The sequence below is a fragment of the Rhinichthys klamathensis genome, unplaced genomic scaffold, assembly GCF_029890125.1.
Source record: "Rhinichthys klamathensis goyatoka isolate OS25496 unplaced genomic scaffold, OSU_Roscu_1.1 h1tg000191l_1, whole genome shotgun sequence".
Classification (NCBI taxonomy): Eukaryota; Metazoa; Chordata; class Actinopteri; order Cypriniformes; family Leuciscidae; genus Rhinichthys; species Rhinichthys klamathensis.
Window position 1 is genome coordinate 1,790,153 of NW_026606717.1, and position 20,523 is coordinate 1,810,675.

General features: G+C 39.5%; 1 protein-coding gene across 2 annotated transcripts; it reads right to left on the reverse strand.

Annotated features, from left to right (window-relative positions):
• Positions 1–236: 236 nt before the first annotated feature.
• Positions 237–9,486, reverse strand: ttc1 (tetratricopeptide repeat domain 1). Of its 2 annotated transcripts, none has more exons than XM_056262038.1 (8): positions 9,436–9,486; positions 8,294–8,895; positions 8,114–8,174; positions 6,758–6,870; positions 4,578–4,614; positions 4,267–4,415; positions 3,913–3,967; positions 237–768 (listed from the first exon to the last, which is right to left on the reverse strand). In XM_056262038.1, the coding sequence occupies exons 2-8, from the start codon at positions 8,807–8,809 to the stop codon at positions 635–637; spliced, it is 1,065 nt and encodes a 354-aa protein (XP_056118013.1). In that variant the 5' UTR covers positions 8,810–8,895; positions 9,436–9,486; the 3' UTR covers positions 237–634. The 2 variants fall into 2 exon arrangements, with proteins under 2 accessions (XP_056118013.1, XP_056118014.1); XM_056262039.1 differs by having other exon boundaries at positions 8,294–8,833; positions 9,436–9,485.
• Between the last annotated feature and the right edge of the window lie 11,037 nt (positions 9,487–20,523).

Sequence of the window (20,523 nt, forward strand, 5' to 3'; positions counted from 1 at the left end):
GTTTTCCTATAATAGCCGTAGAGGGCATCATTCATTGCACATGCTCAACCCGAGTCCTGTAAAAAGGGAATTTAGAGCGAGTGAGGAACAGCTTGCTGTTGTAAATACTTGTTTCAGTACAATCTGACAGCTCTCCTGACTATACAAATGAAGATGGGGGTCATGGGCATACATTTGTTTTATTACTGTATTAAATGAATATCTCTTTATGAAATTAAACCTGTTTTTTTTTCCCCCCTTGTACCAAACTGTGTCATATTCTTTAATAAATCATGCTGTATTAAATACATCAAAGAAAGTCACAATAGGCAATGCGGACAGGATCTCTAATAACCACTGGTTTAATGTGAACGCAGGTTTGGTTGATTACTGCCATTATTCTCATTGTTCACAACTGACAGTCTGTGGGTCACTGATACCAGCTTCACTGCACACGTAACACTCTGGCATGCTGAAACAATGACCAAAATAATACAGACTTAAAAGCCACCTGACATGAGCTGATTATGTAATCGGCCAAATCAAATGGAAACAGCTTACATTATTTGTCCGTTACAGGGAATATGATTGGATAGTCCGAACACTTGGACGGGGGAGTCGACAGTTTATCACTGTAATAACGGACTCTAGCTTGCTATCTGTTGTTGTTATTGGGATTCTGAACAAAATTAACGGAGTAGGATCCTGTGGTATCTTGGTTGACCTGGAAGTTGGAGGTGGAGAGACCAAAGGGTCGTAAAATCATGTTGCCCAAGTCTTTCAGCTTACCTGAGAAGACAAAGCGAAAACAAATTATAAATATGACCTGCCAATAAAAAAAAAGCTCATTTTATTGATCTTCAATACACACACATCGGTTCAAAAGTTCAAATAGAAGTCTCTTGGGCTCACAAAGGCTGCACTTATTTGATCAAAAATAAAGGAAAAAAAATTAAATACTGTAAAATATTATTTAAAGTACTTGAAAATAACTCTTCTATTTTATTATGTTTTAAAATGCAATTTATTCCTGTGATGCAAAGCTGAATTTTCAGCATCATTACTCCAGTCTTCAGTGTCACATGATCCTTCAGAAATCACTCTAATATGCTGATTTGCTGCTCAAGAAAAATATTCTAATTATCAATGTTGAAAACAGTTGTGCTGCTTAATAGATTTGTGGAAACCATCATACATTTTTTTTTGACGAATAGAAATTATTATATTTAAATAGAGAAAATTGTGACAATTTAAATCTCTTCGCTGTCACCTTTTTCTCAAATCTTTGCTAAATAAAGGTATTCATTTCTTTCAAGAGAAATCTTACTGACCCAAACTTTTGAACGATAATGTTATTTTTATGAAAAAACAGAACATTTGCATTTAACAGAAATACAGAATTAACTTTTGTTTGACCATCCCTTTGAAACAACCTCATTAAAATGCATTAAATAAAATTGAAATGTAAAGCACGTATGAATCCGTACATCAACAATGATTAATTTTATTGGATTTGCAATTAATGAAGTGTTTGAATACATTAATATAAGCTAGGCTTCAAATGCAACATGTAACAGGGTCCCACTGCTCCAACAAGTTTCCTGGCCTGAAAAAGGTAAAAGACTCTAATGTGATTATGGAGAGCTTTGTCTCTGGCTCTGTGACTGGGACTGCAGTGAGATCAATATGAAGAAGTGTTAAACAGAAACACCCTTCCCTGTGAGCTGCAGTAAGTTCAGCCTGACAACAGTGGAAATCTGATCTTTAGAGGAAACATAGTGTTTGCAACATTTATTAATACCTTAAATCAGACAATAGCAGCATGTGCTCTGAGAAAGCATAGCAAAAATAACAAGAAACATTTAACCAGTAATGGAAACCAGAGAAAATTGCAGACATCCATGTTACACTAGTAATCATATTGCTTTACCCATCTACTAGAGAAACATACAGATGTTATTTTTTTAATTAGAGATCAGCCGATGTTTTATGATTGATAAAATCAGTACTCAATTATTAACACTACATAAAATTTGTATTAGAAGTATTGATAATAACTATTATCATCATGATGTAAATTGACAAAGTGGAATAAAAGAGGAAGATTTAAGACATTTATTAATCTGTCTCGTGTAATTGCTTTTCATTTTCATTGTCTTATGACTGAGCTGTTGCGCTCTGTTCTCATTTGTAGTATGAATTGTTTTTTTTACTAAAATGATAGTGTTGGCAAAAAAAAAGTGTAGTTAGAGCTCAGCCGATGTTGTTTTATGATCGACACCAATAGTAATTAATTCATTAATGTGCAAGTGTCTGATAACTGATGTGTAAACCATTTTTTTCCCTGCTTTTTAAAAACAAATCATTAAACATTAGATTTGATATACTTATATTTAGATAAATATATTAATAATAATAGTAATAATAATAAATGTAAATTATGACAAAAGTGGAATACATTTATCCACCCCTCCAGTAATTGCACTAATTGACTGTGCTGTTGTTTTATACTGTTCTATACAGCCATTTTATGGACACAAGCCTTTGTCTCAATGCAGTGCAATTTATGGTCAAGTGAAAATATGCATAAAACAATCCAGGAAGACTGCATTAGAGATTTCATTTATAATATATGCAACAAGGTTTTTTTCAAGCCAAGGTTCTTTGGTTTATAAGGACTCTCTGAAATATACTAATTAATGGAGTTGACTAGAACTTTCTAATCGCAATACCTTTAATAGAAAGTGTTTCTTTTTTTTCTAGACAACCTTCAAAATGAATAGTGCTGTTACACTGAAACACTCAGACTGATGACATCCCTTTGAATATCCCCAATACTGTAGCCTTATGTGTGTTTCCAAATTACAGTACAGTCGCATTTTGATTAAATTCACATGAATATCTGTATCCTGCAAACAATATGCTAAGATCAACCATATAATCAAGAGTCAATGATGGTCAGAACATACAGTTTAGGTCATTAGCGCCTAGTTTATATTTTAAATGCTCATTATTATGGTTTATTATTTCTCCCCAGACTAATCGACTAATGGCGTAAATGAACGACTAAAGGCCTGTTCACACCGGGACGAATTTCGCGCGCGTTATTCGCCGACGTTTAACGCCTCGTGACTAAACAAAGGGCGCCTATGCGAGTGTGCACACCGACGCGTAAAACGCCACGCGTAAAAGCGTCATTTTTTAAAAAACGCCTCGGGTTCGTTTTTTTGGTTTGACGCGCAGCGTCAAAAACTATCCGACCAATGAGATTGGCGCTTTTGCTCACGTGTCTGGAGCTTCTGAAGTTACAGTAAAACACAACTTGGGGGCGCTCAAACACAAAACGGTCTTGCCGAGCACACATACGTAATGGCGAAGAAGATATACAGCGTCTACACTCTGCCGGGAAGAAATAAGACGAGGAAGATGCAAGGCTAGATGAATGTAGAGCTGCTGGTCTTGTTGGTGTCTTTATAAAGAGACACCAACGACAATAAAGAACTATATGACAAACGCGACAAACTTGCTCTCTTCTTCTGAGTGACAAGCGAGTGTCAGAAGCGTAGTTGCGCAGCGCCACTTTGTGGACCGGGGTATTTCTGTTTTACATTAAGCGCCATCTAATGTCAGGGAATGAATTTGCGTGTTCACTCGGCTCATCGTCAGCGAAAATCGTTTGGGTGTGAACACAAAAAACGCGTTGAAAAACGCCGACGAATAACGCGAGCCGATATTCGTCCCGGTGTGTACAGGCCTTAACACTCGACTAGGAAAATCAGCCCTAAATTTAAAAAAAAAAGGGATCATCAAAAATGGATTTTATTTTTTATTTAGTACTGCCCTAAATAAACTAATCTCACACCTCTTATCATGGTGTTTCTGACCTTAGACAGACAAAAATATTAAATACAAAAAAGAAAAATGTAATCTTACTCATCATCTCTTCTTTCATCTTCTCGTTGCGCTCTTCAATTTGCCGTGGCAATCGCTAAAAGAGAAATAGAAATTTAGAGACAATAAATGTTTTTTATTTGTTTTATTTATTCATCCTCATGTTGTTACAACCTGTATATTTTCTGTCTTACATGCTTACAATTGTGATTTCCAATTGACTCTGTAACACATATTAGATGAAAAATATATTGAAGCCTAATGATGAGGACGAGGGGGCCTCAGCAAACTTCCAAGTGGTCCTCTAGATAACTTTAATGATTAAATGGAATCTTGATATGTAACTATGTGTAAGGCTTTTGGGAGTCAAAAGGCCACTGGCATAGAAACACTCACCATACAGGCCTCTCTAGCTGCAGGGATGCCCGGGTCTTTCTCCAAGACAGTTTTGTAGTCCTCTAGAGCTTCATCAAGCTTTTCTGTCTTCTCGTAGAGTTCTGCTCTCCGCAGGATGGCACGGACGTAATTTGGATTCAGTTCTATGGCTGAGGATGACAAATACAATACACATTGTCTGAAACGTCTTTGTTTCAAATCACATTTCCTCAGGAAAAGGAAATAAAGATACACTTCAGAGACAGAAAATAAAAACAGTTGTGAGACTTTCTCTAGATACAGAACACAATGTGTAAAGGATATACTCTCACCTTTAGAGCAGTCACTGATAGCGCTGTCTTTTTTATCCTGTCAGATAAAATGAAAAATAAAGTTAAAATGTAAAACTATGAATGAGTAGAAGAACACACACTGGAGGAAAAACAATCAAATTTGAGAACTTAAAGTAGTGATTGTATCAAGATGTTTTTACACTATACTGATTCCAAAATAGAGATAAAAAATAAAATAAAAACGATGAGAGTGTGCATTTGCTTATAAGAACATACTTTAAAGACAGCATGAAACCGAATTTGCCATAGTCTTTTGTTCCCTATTGTGACATATTTCTGAGTGAAATAAAAAAACAAAAAACATAGTGTGGGTCTGGATTTCATCCTCGGGAATTGATTGGATCGTACAAAGTTGTGCGTTGCTAACTTAAAGCTGTAGCTTTTTGGGGGTTAAAAATTATCCAAAATACATATTTGAGCAACTACATAACCAGCCAGTGTTCAAAACTATCTGCTTGCCTTAGCTTGATTCAAAACGGTAAGCTTGTAATAATGTTTTTAATTCCAGTGGTACTGGTGGATTTCCGCGGGAGATTCGAGCATGTCTTTGCGTCACATCTGTACTAGGGCTGGGACTCGATAAAAAAAATTAATCTAATTAATTAGAGGCTTTGTAATTAATTAATCGAAATTAATCGCATTTTAATTGCATAAATATTTGACCTGAGAACAGTGAGAAGTAATTTTTTTCACATGGATTTTTAGTATACCATTGAATAATGACTGAATACATAAGCTTAAGCAACAAAATATTGTTTATTTTTGTTCAGCCAAGTCCAGCAGACCAGTGCAATTTTTGTCATTAAGTGTAGCAATAGCATATTGCTACACTACACTAATAGCAATAGCGAATTCCTTGTTGCATAGCTTGCACACAACCATGCTCTTATCGACGCTTCCATCCGTTCGTTTTTTGTAACAAAATTTCCCATCCACCGGCCAACCAAAGCGATCTCGTCAGCTTCTTCGTCATGAACGCTAGTTGGTGCGCCAGTATAATCGGTCCGCCGAAACTCATCCAGTGAGAAACGTTCCGCGGTGCAAAAATAAGTGCGATTAAAAATATTTTTTTCTGTAATTAATTAACGCGTTAAAGTCTGTAATTGATTAATCTTAATTAACGCGTTAAAGTCCCGGCCCTAATCTGTACACATAAAGAAGAGTCTCGGCTAGTATACGCTATATTGCGTGTGAGGATGTTGGAGGTGGAGATTTATAGCCTTTTCTCACAGCACTTGATATAATTAAACTTATCAATTTGATGGCGGATCCAGAAAGGTTCAAACGACAATCACCAGTGACAACAGATTCACCCGCTGTAAAATGCAAAAGACTTCGTTCGGACTTCGGAGTGGCTACAGAAAAAAAGAGACTGCAACCGGACCCGTGCGAAAACAAGGATACATATCGGAAGGACATTACATGTAGTCACGCAATGCTGACGTTGTTAACATTAACAATTTGAGAACACAGTATAATTTGCACGGTTTTGTGTGATATGATAACTTATAAGCGATTGTTAGATTTAATCACTGCAATGTCAGAACCAGAACAAAAGTGGATGTTTCTTACTAGTTCAGATGACATTTTCCGGTGAAAATTATTATGTTGGTCACACTTCCAAAAAGAATAATCTGTGATTCTGAATGCCAGTATCCACACCGGCGCGGTGACTGACAGCTGCACACTCTCCTCAAACATTGTGTTCATCCGCGCTGTGCCGTGTCGAAGTACAACTCGCGTAAAGTTGATAATTCCGCGAATGACTGCAATTGCAGATTTCGAACAGAGATGGCGACAAAGAGGAAAAACGCCGGACTGCAGATTTAATGGGGAAGGGGAGGTTAACGTTTTTGATTGAAGATAATGAGTGCACATGAATTAAAAAAAAACATAATGATGTGAACGGATAAATCATTTAATGTAAACAATGCAACATTCTGTAAAAAATTATGATCCATTTTGGTTCCATGATGACTTTAAGCTATATCTATCCAATGCAGTGCTGTAAGCAAACACTACAGTATGTGTCCTCAGAGGACATCTCTTTAAACAAACCTTTAAAAGGTTTATACAGACAGTGTACACCTGACCCACTCACCAGAAAATAAAACAGAAATATACATTCTGTATCTGTATAAAAAGAAGCAAAAGTTCACCTGATGCAAGCGTGCGGCAGCTCGATTAGAGAAGAGTATGGATCTCTCTTTACTGTAGCACACAGGACACACACGCAGGGCAGCCATGTAAGACTCCTCAGCATCCACATGCTCTGTAAACAATCACATGTCAGAAGCTCATCCACAAACACAATATATTTAATATGTATATGAAGCTTCCTTACAAAACGAGGGATTTTTCAGGCAAAATTGAAAAAATTATAGCATTATTTATTTATGTATTATTGGTATTTTCTTAGAACATACAATTTGTGAAGAATCTTGTATGTAGCTCTTTTCATTTTGATCACATAAAACCACCAGAAAAGTGTTAAGCCTGGAACACACCAAGCCGACGGTCGGCCGGCGGGCAGTTTTTGTGCGTCGGCCGACTAAGTTTCCTCGGTGTGTTCCGCACGGTTCCTTGCCGTCGGCTGAAATTGGTCCTCGTCGGCTTTGTTTCGGCCGATTCGACATGTTGAAGCGACAACACAGTCGGCTTTCATCAGCGCTAGTTCGTCGGCTTCGGCTTGGTGTGTTCCAGGCTTTATAAAAGTAGACCATAAGACTGGTGCACTATATTCAAGTAATATGATAATGTTGGGAAGGAACACTAAAAGTTAAGTTATTCACTGATTATCATAATATTGTGCATAATTACTTAGATTTTGGTGTCATTCTATGCATTCAGATTTGACTTGAAACACACTATCGTTCAAAATCTTTTTTTTAAATAAGTATCTTATGTTAATTAAATCTACATTTATTTAATCAACAGAAGAAGCAGAAACAGTAACAGCTTGAAATATTATTACAATTTAAAAGAAGTTGTTTCAATTTGAATATATTTTAAAATGCGATTTATTCCTGTGATGTCAAAGCTGAATTTTCAGCTCCAGCCTTCAGTGTCACATGATCCTTCAGAAATCATTCTAATATTCTGATTTTGCTGCTCAAGAAACTTATTATTATCAATGTTCAAATAACAGTTGTGCTGCGTAATATTTTTTTCAGGCTTATTTGATAAATCTTTTTTCATATTATAAATGTCTTTACTGTCACTTTTGATTATTATTTTTTTTTTTACGTACTGACCTCAAAATGTTAGTAGTGTGTAGCACACAAGTTACAGAATACTTGTATGAAGTCTAATATCTCTGTTTTAATGGAGTCTTTTATGGAGCTTGACAGATGTGACGAAGTGTCACTGTTTTGAAAAGAGCTGTGTAAGGACTTCAGATATTCTTATTATTTTTGGTGAACTATTCATATGCAAACAGAAGTTAGTGCCACAGAATAAAATAGGTGGGAACAGACAGCAAGAATCCGATTTATCTTTGACTGGGATTGTCTTACCTCCATTCTTGAACTGCACGTTGCCCTTCTCCTTCAGCTCTAAACTCTCTTTTCTTCTGCTCTGTAATTAGAAGAAGGAAATAATGAATATAAATATCAAGAGACAGTGAGCACATCAATGACAATGGCATGAAATATGGTACAGGCTGAACTGGATGTGAAAAATAATAAGAGGAGAACCTCTTTTTCTTCTTCCGTCAGGTCTTTCTCCAGCTCGCGCAGGTATTCCTCATCATACTCCGTCACCTTGACCTCCTCTTCTTTAAATTCTGAATCTGAGTCACTCTCTCTCTTCTCATCGTTCTCCAAAAACCTCTCACATTTCTCCTGTTCTTCACCATTGTCTTCCCCAGGATCTCCTGTTAATGAGTCATGTCTCTTTTCAGCCGACCTGTCCTCGTGCTCTTCAGAATCCTCTGATGATGTGTTATCCAAACACAACCGGTCAGTGTCATCCATGTTTTCTAGGCTCTCAGTTTCTACGCTGTTGTCTTTTTCTGTCCTGGCATCTGACTTCAGTCTATCACTGTGAGCCCTCTCTGTGCGTTTAACGTCAGTGTGTCCCTCTTCTCCGGGTAATTTGTCCTCACAGTCATAGAAACAGTCTTCTTCATGGTCTGCAGTGGTTTCTCTGGTCTCTGACACTTTTAAGGTGTTAGCCATGGCGGCTGAGAGCGTCTCGGACTCCGTCTCCATCTGGAGTTGTGCTGTCACCACAACCTGAACAGTATTTAAGTGAGGTAAATGTAAATGACCTCAAACCATATTCACCTCCTCCAACACTGCAAAACAATTTACCATAAAATGATCATACATTTAGCCTATTTGGGGGGGAAAAATACAGCATGTCATATAAAGCAAGTATTGAATAAGTCTAAAGTACATACTTCAGCTTATAGTACCATGTGCAGCTAAATGTGCTGAAATAATACAACAGACTTTGAATCGCCGTATTGTTATCAAATAAATGTCATGCTTACTTCAGAGCTGCTAAACCTCGTAACATACTTAATTTATAATGGAATAATTCTTCAGCATTCCAGAAACTTCATTAAATAAAAAACTGCGATCACAAAAACATTCGACTGTGATGGATAGTAGCTTAGATTACCAGGTTCAGATCAAAATATCAGTCAAAACATACTATTAGCACATGTGTTAACAGGACTGATTTCACTTCAGCAGCTCTGCATTCGGCAAACACGAATACATTATTTTAAGTTTAACTTGCATTTATATTAATATTTATAAGTATTGTGAAGATAACACATTTTAAACAGAACATTTTAGATAAAAACAATCACTCAGTACTTCTTCCTCACCTTCTAGAAATGAGCCATACCGTCTCTTCCGGTTAATCGTGCACTGCCTGACGCTTGGGTACAAACGGATTCTGGGATATGTAGTTCTAGTTCGTAGTACACACATATTTGAGTGATATTTAAAAACACCAACAACATAAACGTAAAAATATATCTGTATTGTCTTCATCATTACAAATATTTTCCACAGTGACCAAAATCAATATTTTCAATGAATGAATGAATATAAAGACCATTGTTTGTGATAATTTAATTTTAATTATAAATAAATATACCAATAATGTACATATCACCAAAAATGTGACATCAGGTAAAGTGGGACAGATTATTTTCAGTATTGATTGTGCTTTAAATATCAGGAGACAAATTAAATGTAAATAAATAAATAAACAAATACATGTTTGTAATGATTTTATGTTAATAATAAATACACAGTATATAGGCTATCAATAATAATGTATAGGCTATCAGTAAAATGGAACATCAGGTAAAGTTGGACAAACAATTTTCAGTATTGATTGTCTTTTAAATATCAGGAGACAATTAAATGTAATCATAAATAAATACAAGTAAATAAATAAAATGACAGAAAGATTATGATTTATTTTATTTTATTAGCCTAATAAATATAAAGAATATACATGCAAAAATGGGACATCAGGTAAAGTGAGACAGTAATTTTTACGATTAATTGTCTTTCAAATATCAGGAGACAATTAAATGTAAATATATAAATACTTAAGCAAACAAACACAATTTGTGCTTCAAAATTATTATGTTTACATTATGGCTGAGAATATAAAGCTTTAATCAGTGCTCTAACACCAGTTTGCAGAAACTATATGGCTACCATGACAATGTTTTGTAACTATGGGCCGCATGGTTTATTGTATTGTGGTTAGCATGTAGGGCTAGTTATTTTATTTTGTTTTTTTAAATGTTGACCCTGAGTGTATGTGCAACAGTGGTTAAGGGCAGCAGAACAGGAATACTAATATGAAGCCAGACAGAGTTTTGGCAGTCTTCCTCTCTCATTTCCGAGTTCTCACTTGGGCAGCTTGATGTGTTGAGGAGCTGAGAGAATGACATGATAGACAGTTCTGGCTCATACTGCAATGTGTCTCTGTCTGGCTCGCCTTTGGGCCACCTGGTAGATCCTGGCATAGCAAGGGATCATAAAACCCACTGATAGAAATAAATTGACTTTGAAACGTAGCATATAAGCCCATATTTTTAGTGTATGACTTCATGTTTTCCACTGACAACAGTGAAAACAAAAGGACAGAGAAGGACCAAGATAGTAACAGAAGTCTGTGTGACATCCTGGAATGCTCATGCAAGGTCTTGTGATACATGTGATGTGAAATTTAAATATAGACACAGAGGCGAACGTGACATTCAGGGGAAAATAAGCAACACACACACACAAAAAAACTTTTCAAATGTCTAGCAGACCATCAAATAAAGCATTACAAGCAGCTGCCAGAAGTGTGTAGCCAATAGAAGTGAGTCAGAAATATGGAGACAAGTATTAAAATGTTATTGGGAAGTGATGCTCTGTTGCAGTTGCATTAAAACAATAACGACAGTGGGATAACAAAAGTGTTTTTCCTGTATATTTGTTATTAATGAGTTTGCTTAGGACTGTATTTGCACTGGTTCAATATAGCTGTGCTCGCACTGGTGTGCCGGTCAGAACACAGGAGGCAGGAATCAGAAGTAACAGTTTTAATTAGGTCCAGCATGAATATTTAGCACAATGAACGGCACAGTCAGACCACAGGACATTGAATGGCACTATCCTATTAGACATGGTATCTGAGGTAGTATGTTGTGTGGTATAGTATCATTGACGCACAACTTAAACATATCCACTTTGACCATGGAAGTAAAGTTAAGTGCACATCCTGGAGAAACCCAAGTGGTAGCGTGGTAGGCTCATCAGGAACAGAAAGTGATTGACGCAATGGAGCAACAACTAATCTGATTGGTTGTTCCTTCCCAACATCGCCGCCCCCAAATATGTTGAACATATTTGCTACTGTAATGGGACAGTCATTTAGGGGGATCTGAGTCTTTGTCATGTTCGTCATCTGCAAGGACTGGAAGTGGGATTAGTTTTGCAACTGGCCGAGTGTATACTTTATTCTTCACTTGGATTTCCACTGCTCTGATATGACCATCTGATCCAGGAAAGGTCTTAACTACCTTGCCGACCAACCACATGGCACGTGGGAGTTGTGGGTCTACAAGCATAGCAATAGTTCCCGGGGAAATGTCACTCGTATCTTTACACCACTTGTGACGAGCTAGGAGTGTTGGCAAGTAATGGCGCATAAAGCTTGACCAAAATTGATCAGTTAGCACCTGGCTTTGCCTCTATCTCCGCCGCCCCATGAGCACTGTAGCTGGATATATAACAGGTGGTAATGAACTATCAGGCCGCCCCATGAGTAGGTAATTGGGCGTAACTGGGTCAAAGTCAGCTACATTGGAAGATGTGTACCCAAGAGGTTTACTGTTCAAGATCCCTTCCACTTCAATAAGCACTGTCAGGAGCACTTCCTCAGATACTGTCTGTGAGCCGATGGTGATACGAAGAGCATTCTTTACAGAGCGGATCTCTCGTTCCCAGGCACCCCCAAAGTGTGGAGCACTTGGTGGGTTGAAATGGAAAGATATTTTCTGCTTGGCCAGATGCTGTTGCAGTTGAGGGCTGAGAGATGCAAAGGCCTCTCGAAGTTCTCTTTCTCCACCATGAAAGTTTGTGCCATGCTCTGAGAATAATTCACATGGTTTGCCACGACGGGCTGCAAACCTCCGCAGGGCCATTAAGAAGGAATCAGTATCTATAGAGGTAAGCAAGTCGAGGTGAACACATCTTGTGGTAAGGCACTTAAAGATTATCCCCCATCTCTTCTCACTGCGTCTGCCAATTTTGATTTGAAATGGTCCGAAACAGTCCATGCCCGTACTAAAGAAAGGTGGTTTTTGGAGTCTCAGTCTGGCTGGTGGCAGATCTGCCATCTTTGGAATGACTGATTTGCCTTTCCACTTGCGACATTCTTTGCATAGATGTTGCTTCCTACAGATGGCTTCACGCCCTCTCAGCACCCAAAAGTTTCGCCGTATTTCCGCAAATACCCTCTCTGGTCCGGGGTGGCAGAGCTTGTCATCATATTCTTTTATTAGTAGTTTGGTGACTATGTGATAAGGATCTAGCACTATAGGGTGGATCACTGATGGCTCCATTCCTTCTGCACGACGAAGACGACCACCAACTCGGATTACCTGGTAAGACTCATCATATTCTGGGGCTAAGGTTAACAGCCGGCTGGTGGAGAGAATTGGTCTTTTCTCTTTGAGCAGTCTGTACTCCTCAGGGAAACTATCAATTTGTGATTTCTGAAAGAGGAGCATTTCTGCAGCCTGGTAGTCCGCTGCAGAAGGGGTTTCATTGGGGTTATGAATTTTAACTGATGCTTTAACGAGGTCACTCCAGGAAGTATAGTTGGCCGGTTCAGGAATGTTAGGGGCAGTAGTTTCTGTTAGTAATCCACAGAAAATACCCTTTCGCTGTTCGTCTTTATCCATGGGATCTTGAATAGGAGGAGTAACTGGCCATTCCGGTTTGGGTCGGAGCAAGTATGATGGACCTTGGCTCCACCTGTTGGGTATTGATAACTCTGCAAGCATTTTACCTCGGGTAAGGTCATCAGCTGGGTTACTGTACGAGTCTACGTACCTCCAGGTACATCCAGTAGTCAGTTCCTGGATCTCTGCAATCCTCGTCCCAACGAATACTTTGAATCTGCAGGATTCAGACGTTATCCATGCAAGGACAGTTGTGGAGTCTGTCCACATGACCACTTTACTGATTTCTAAAGTGAGTTCAGCTTCAAGGAGTTTGGCCAGTTGAGCACCATTCAATGCCCCACATAATTCCAGTCGGGAATGGTTTGTTGTCGCTTAGGAGCAACTTTAGATTTCGCCATAATGAAGGCTAACTGAACTTGGCCTTGTAGGTCTTCTGACCGTAGATAGGCGACGGACCCATATGCCTTCTCCGAAGCGTCACAGAATATGTGAATCTGCCTGGTAACCGTAGACTGGTCTGTATTTGATGTCACAAGACAACGAGGCAGTGTAATGTTGGCCAGGTTAGGGAATTCCCTTTCCCAGTTATTCCAGGACTCCAGGAGATCCTGGGGCATATTAGGATCATCCCATTCTCTCTGCTTATCCCACAGTCTCTGAACCAGCAATTTAGCCCGTGTGGTGAATGGAAGGATAAATCCAAGGGGATCATACTGAGTTGCTAATACTCTATAAATGTGACGCAGAGTACATTTTCCTGGCTTTACATGGCGGGGCTTGTAACCGAATGTGTCAGATTGACAGTGCCATTTCAATCCTAAAGTGGATTCCTGGGTGTCATTTCGGTCTTGGGATAACCACAGCTCAGTGCTGTCAGATCGTGCTTCAGTTGGCAAATGCTCAATCACGCTAGGCACATTACTTGCCCACTGACGGAGTTGGAAACCTCCAGTAGCTAGGAGTCCACACAGTCTATCAACTAGTTGTTTGGCCTCTTGAGGAGATGGAACACTCCGCAGACAATTATCTACATAGAAGTTCCTCTCAACTGTGGATCTGACCTCATCACCAGGGTCACTGTGATCATTGACATGCCGCTGCAAAGCATAAATGGCACAACACGGGCTGCAAGTTGTACCAAAGGGTAGCACCTGCCACTCAAATATGTCCGGAGGCCTGTTTCTGTCCAGGTCACGCCACACAAAGCGAAGGAGATGTTTATCTTTAGGTAGAAGGCGGACCTGGTGAAACATTCTCTTGATGTCACCACCCACAGCCACAGTATACTCACGGAAGCGTAGAAGGACGCCTAGCAATGATGGACCTAGAGCTGGACCAGGCAGCAGGTAGTCATTTATAGGGTTGGGTATCGTTTGGGTTTTATCCGATTCCAGTACCTACTCGGTATTTTTTAAACGGTTCCGGTGCTTAAACGGTTCTTGAAACGGTACTTAAGAAAATGAAACCGCACACACTTTATCAAAAAATAATACCCTTTAATTTACAGGGCCAAACTGGACACAATATTAACTTAAATCTTTAAACAATATAAATACTAGTAACATATGGTAATAATAAAACCAACATAAAATAAAAATTCATATTTACATAATATCAAATGAAACAATATTGTATCAAACAATGTAATAATACTGGAAATTAATAGAGATTACTAGCAGGCAGAGCTGCCAACTCTCACGCATTGACCGTGAGACTCACGCAAATGACCCTTTTCACACAGAAAAATCGCGGACAAAGAGGACACTGACAGACAAGACAGACAAGACAGAGAAGGTTACTTTTGATATGGAACAAATCCACAGCTGTCAGATTCTGTCAATATTTGTACGAGATTCACACAATAAATAACGTTTTGGCTCTTTGAAATGTGACAGATCGCTGTAGCACGTCAGTTCAAACGGCACGTGATACAGCAGCCTACAAATCCACTGCTTCTTAGCTACGCAGCGTTGAGTGAACCTATGAAAGAGAACATCTCTGGTTGGTGTAACATATCTCTCAATAGGGAACAGGACGCTGCCAAGCTCCTCGCGCTGCCGACCAGCTTCATTTTTCGGCAGAGAAATCTGAGGAGCAGATGGCGCGCGCGCGCCAACATAGTATGACGACGTAAGTGCGTCGATGCGGCGCCCGCGCCATCAGCCAATGAATTGGCTTGATTCTATATGGGATTCAGACTATCGGCACACCCAGAGGGCGTTCTGACACGTAATTTTACACGTGAAATGCAGCCAAACCTTGCGAGAAAGAGCGCGCATGCGAGACAGAAGAAACTGTGATCCAAACTGTGTAGCACACGCACGGCGGAGAGAGAGAGAGCGATAGACCTTGTGTGTGTGTGTGTGTGTGTGTGTGTGTGTGTGTGTGTGTGTGTGTGTGTGTGTGTGTGTGTGTGCGCGTGTGTTCCTAATGAAGTTAGGCACCGAAATCAGGCACCGAAATTTTCGTTCTTATTCGGTCTGGTTACTACCGTTTACGTCGGAACCGGTTCCCTATTGGCACCGAGTTTCGGTACCCTACCCTAGTCATTTAAAACTTGGCCTTGACACTGAAAGGAGCAGTTGAAAACTACACGGTTCTTGCCATTATGCTGAACTAGATGGTGAGGTAGGAACCATGACTCGCCCTCTTTGCTGGTTTCATGGGGGGGAAGTTTTACAGCATAACCAGCGACTTCCAGCTTCTTTATTTCTTCCTTATATGCAGCCGCTTTGACTGGATCTCTCTCAAGGCACCTTTCAGTGTTCCTTAAATTAGGTAGCACTGCTTCCATTGAGGCCTGAAGGAGTGGCATGTCCTTCTTGCGCAGTAAGGGGGTGGCATATCGATACATTTCATCAACTTATACTCTTGTGGTCTGGGTTTGTAGAAGGTCTATAGCTTCTCGGTCTTGCTTTGATCGTGTGACTGACCTCTCTGATTTGATTGGAATGACATCAGCCTGCCAAAGCCTTTCCACATTTTGAAGCAACTCTGCCTGTGAAGGGATAAAAGTGGCATGTAAACACTGCTGAATGTTAAGCGTTACCTCCAGTACACGAGCCGGACCTTGCAAAGCCCATCCCAGTCGTGTCTTGACAGCTGCTGGGCCCCCTGGTGGTCCAAGGCGAACTGGCTCTATTGTGGTAATGAGATGTGGATGGTCAGCTCCGATCAACAACAATGGACGAGCCTTATGAATGGGCTGGAGTGGGAGGCCTTTCAGATGGCTGTATTTCTGCTGTAAGGTTGCCACAGGATACGAGTACTCCGCCAGGCTCAAGGGTTCAGCTGTAAAGGCATTCTGGATTTTATAACTCTTGTGTGGTTGAGTGGGTGTTGAAATTCTGAAAGACACTGCTGAACCTTTGAGTGTAGTAAGATCTTGCCTGATGGTTCTTAAGGTTAAATCCTCTGTCTTTCCTTTGAGTCCTAGCATTTGGGCTGCTGATGACAGGAGGATGGTGCGCTCAGATCCATCATCTAGTACGGCATAGGTGTCCAGATTCTGCCCGTTATGCTCCAGGACAACTCTAACCACCTTCAAAAGGACTCGTTTAGAACTTGGAGGTCTGTCCAAGTGCAGTGGTTTTGTGGTAGAGCTCACCAGACAAGTACCCTCATTTGCTGCCTTAACATTGACGTCATGTAAGATCTGTAAGTGTTTGCGATTACACCTGTGGCAGGGCTTCTTTAAAGTACATTGCGCAGATCGATGTGAGCGTGCACACTTCCAGCATCTGTTGTTCCTCTTTATCCAGTCTGTGATTTGGTCTTTAGTGAGTTCTTGGAAAATGGTGCACTGGCTGAGATAATGTTCTCTGTTATCACAGTATGGACAGAATGCATTGTTCTTCTCAAATTTATTTGATGGTTGCCGTACTATTTCAGCTGAAGTTGTCTGATCTGCACCATGAAGAAATGTGGCTGGTCTGGACTTGAATCTGGGTTCTCTGTTTAAGTCAACTTTGTGTCTGACTCTGTCTCTCTGGGCTTTGTTTCCCGCAAAGCTATCATGGTCCTGACACCATGACTCAAACTTTAGCCACTTTGCCAGATCATTGAGTGTGTACATGGTACCAGGTTCATTACTGATGCTCCTTCTAAAGACTGCACGTAGCTCTGTAGGTAATTTAGTGAGAAGTCGCGCCACATGGGAACCACAGCGTAGTTCAACCTCTCCCTCTGACCCCAATGTCCTGAGGAGGCCTACTAGTGCTTGGACTTGGAGAGCAAAGCGTTCAAAGCTAACCGTGTCACCAGGTTGGATATCTGCAGAATCCATAACAGCTGCTATCTTGTTTAGAGCCAGTTGATGAGGACGGCCATATCTCTCAGTTAACGCCTCCATGGTGTCTGTATATGGGGTGAGCGAGTTCAAGAACGTAGCTCTGTAGGTAATTTAGTGAGAAGTCGCGCCACATGGGAACCACAGCGTAGTTCAACCTCTCCCTCTGACCCCAATGTCCTGAGGAGGCCTACTAGTGCTTGGACTTGGAGAGCAAAGCGTTCAAAGCTAACCGTGTCACCAGGTTGGATATCTGCAGAATCCATAACAGCTGCTATCTTGTTTAGAGCCAGTTGATGAGGACGGCCATATCTCTCAGTTAACGCCTCCATGGTGTCTGTATATGGGGTGAGCGAGTTCAAGAACGAGTCCGCTATCAGGCGTGCCTCCATTCGTTTCAAGTGGTCAATGAGCACCTGGTATTTAAACAGTTCATTTGCATCCTCTGGTAACAAGTTTCCCAAAGCTAACTTTAGCCTGGTAAATTCACCTGGGTCTCGATGGATGAAGTCTGGTATGGTTGGCTGTGGACCCCTATAAGTTGTCTCCTGTCTAGTTGAACTGGAATGCCACGCCACTGGGCTGTACTGTATTTGCACTGGTTCAATATAGCTGTGCTCGCACTGGTGTGCCGGTCAGAACACAGGAGGCAGGAATCAGAAGTAACAGTTTTAATTAGGTCCAGCATGAATATTTAGCACAATGAACGGCACAGTCAGACCACAGGACATTGAATGGCACTATCCTATTAGACATGGTATCTGAGGTAGTATGTTGTGTGGTATAGTATCATTGAGGCACAACTTAAACATATCCACTTTGACCATGAAAGTAAAGTTAAGTGCACATCCTGGAGAAACCCAAGTGGTAGCGTGGTAGGCTCATCAGGAACAGAAAGTGATTGACGCAATGGAGCAACAACTAATCTGATTAGTTGTTCCTTCCCAACATTTGTCTTAATTTTCCTTCCTTGTGCAAATAAAAGTGCAATGACATCAGTTTGTTTAAGGGATAGTTCACCCAAAATGAAAATTATGTCATTAATTACTCACCCTCATGTTGTTCCAAACCCGTAAGACCTTCGTTCATCTTCGGAACACAGATGAAGATATTTTTAATGAAATCCGAGAGATTTCTTTGACATTGACAGTCGTAGACATTGACAGTCTACGCAACTACCAGTTTCAAAGGGTAGTTAAGACATCATTAAAGTGATCCATGTGACTCCAGTGGTTTAACCTCAATTTTAGAAAGCGGTGCGAGTGCTTTGTTTGCGCAAAAAATATAATTGACCACTTTATTAACAAAATATTAATCTCCAACACGTGTTCACAAGAGCACCACGGCGTATGCGTGTTGTGCTGACGCGAGAGCAGACGTTGTTGCAAGAGCGCGTGTGTTGGAGATTAATATTTTGTTAATGAAGTGGTGAATTGCATATGGACCATATGTAAATATCACAGATACAATAGGGCTCATCATGTAGCATATGAAACACCCTAATACACATCCTTGAATGTGTTTTACATTTGGTATCAGCTTAAAACTTGTATGTCAAGCAGACACTAAAATACTTTCATGTTTTTTTTTTGTTTAATAGAACACAATAACTTACAAAATCACGGCAACAGGGGCCTTCACAAATGAAATTTATTTCTTCATTATGCACTTGTCTTGAGAGGAAAAAAATAAGTCTTTATGTACACAATATAACACTTTAAATATAGGGTGACAAATTTGATATGGTCCACTTAGTAAATAAGATAATAAAAACATACCAGGAGAAATTCACAACTTCTCTTTTTGCTAATGATGCACTAATGTTTCCTTTAAAAAAAAATTAAGGCTGAATGAAATTGAAATTGAAAGATATTTTCCTATTATATCCACTGAATGGTTGAAATCGAATGGTAAATGAAGAACCAATGGCCATGTTTTCTTTTTAAGTACAAAGTCTTGTTGTATAACACATTTACACCTTGAAAGAATCCAATTTGCAGGTTCAGAGCGCATACAATATGTTGGTTTGTGCCTTGAATTGTTCAGTCAAACATAAGCTTTTCATGCCATCCATTCATTTGTTAAAAAGTGTGCTGTAATGACCCAAAAGCAAAACCAGTTTAGACACCTGACATCCTCAACACCTTCACCTATTGAACTGGAGATCACAAGGCGTCATGGATTTATCTCTAACTGTGAATCTAACAGAATAATCTTGACCAGGCCAATAAGCATTATTATAAAACCGACACAATCTGAATAACATGAAGATCAAAAAGGGATTGAAATAAAGGAGGTGAACAGACCAGTGAGCAAGTCATACTGAGTTTTATCAGTGCTGCTCACAGCTGTGCACAGTAAGTCCAGGTGCAGAACTGATCCCTTTATTCATGCAAACGTTACTATCATATCCACTACAATCAAACAGGCCAAATATAGACTTTTCATAAACTACTCAATTAAAACAGTATTTACACAATAATACACAATATGGATGTTAAAAGGCTAATTTTGATAACCCCAGATTTCCATTCCAGATTTTTCACAGACATGACATTTCTACAAAAATGAACCTTGCAAATCTAGAAAAGTTCTTTTTTTATATTCATTATTCACTTATAGAGTGCAACAGCACTTTTCATCCCATTCATTTTTTTCAATACAGGAATCGATTTTTAACAAATCTATAAACCTTTGAAGGCAGACTTACTGTGAGCTATAAGGTGTTCATCCATGATATCAGCCTGCATGATTTCAGAGTATTTTTTTAAATAATCATGTCTGACCATGAAATTCCTGGTGGAAAAACTACATTACCTAGGATTCTGCAAAGAAATCTCCACCAATTGGAGATTCTAAAAAAGCAAATCATGCCAAAACTAATTTTTCAAATAAGTTTACTTTGTTTTCTATTGTATTGACTGACAGCTCTTCTGTCCTCATGTTGAGCAAAATGGTGAGTAAGAGCAGAGGCGTTGTGTGCGCTGTGTGAACATGATTGGTATTAGTTCTAGACTAAATGTGAGCAATTTACTCATCTCACATGCACAAAAACAGATTCACTATTCCTTAATGAATAAAAACAGTAAAATGCAAGCTATTAAAAAGCTGCAATAATTAAAATGTTAAATAATACATCATTTATGTATTTAATCTCACTTTATCAACCAATTTCTTTGCTGTTGACCTTTGATGATCCAATT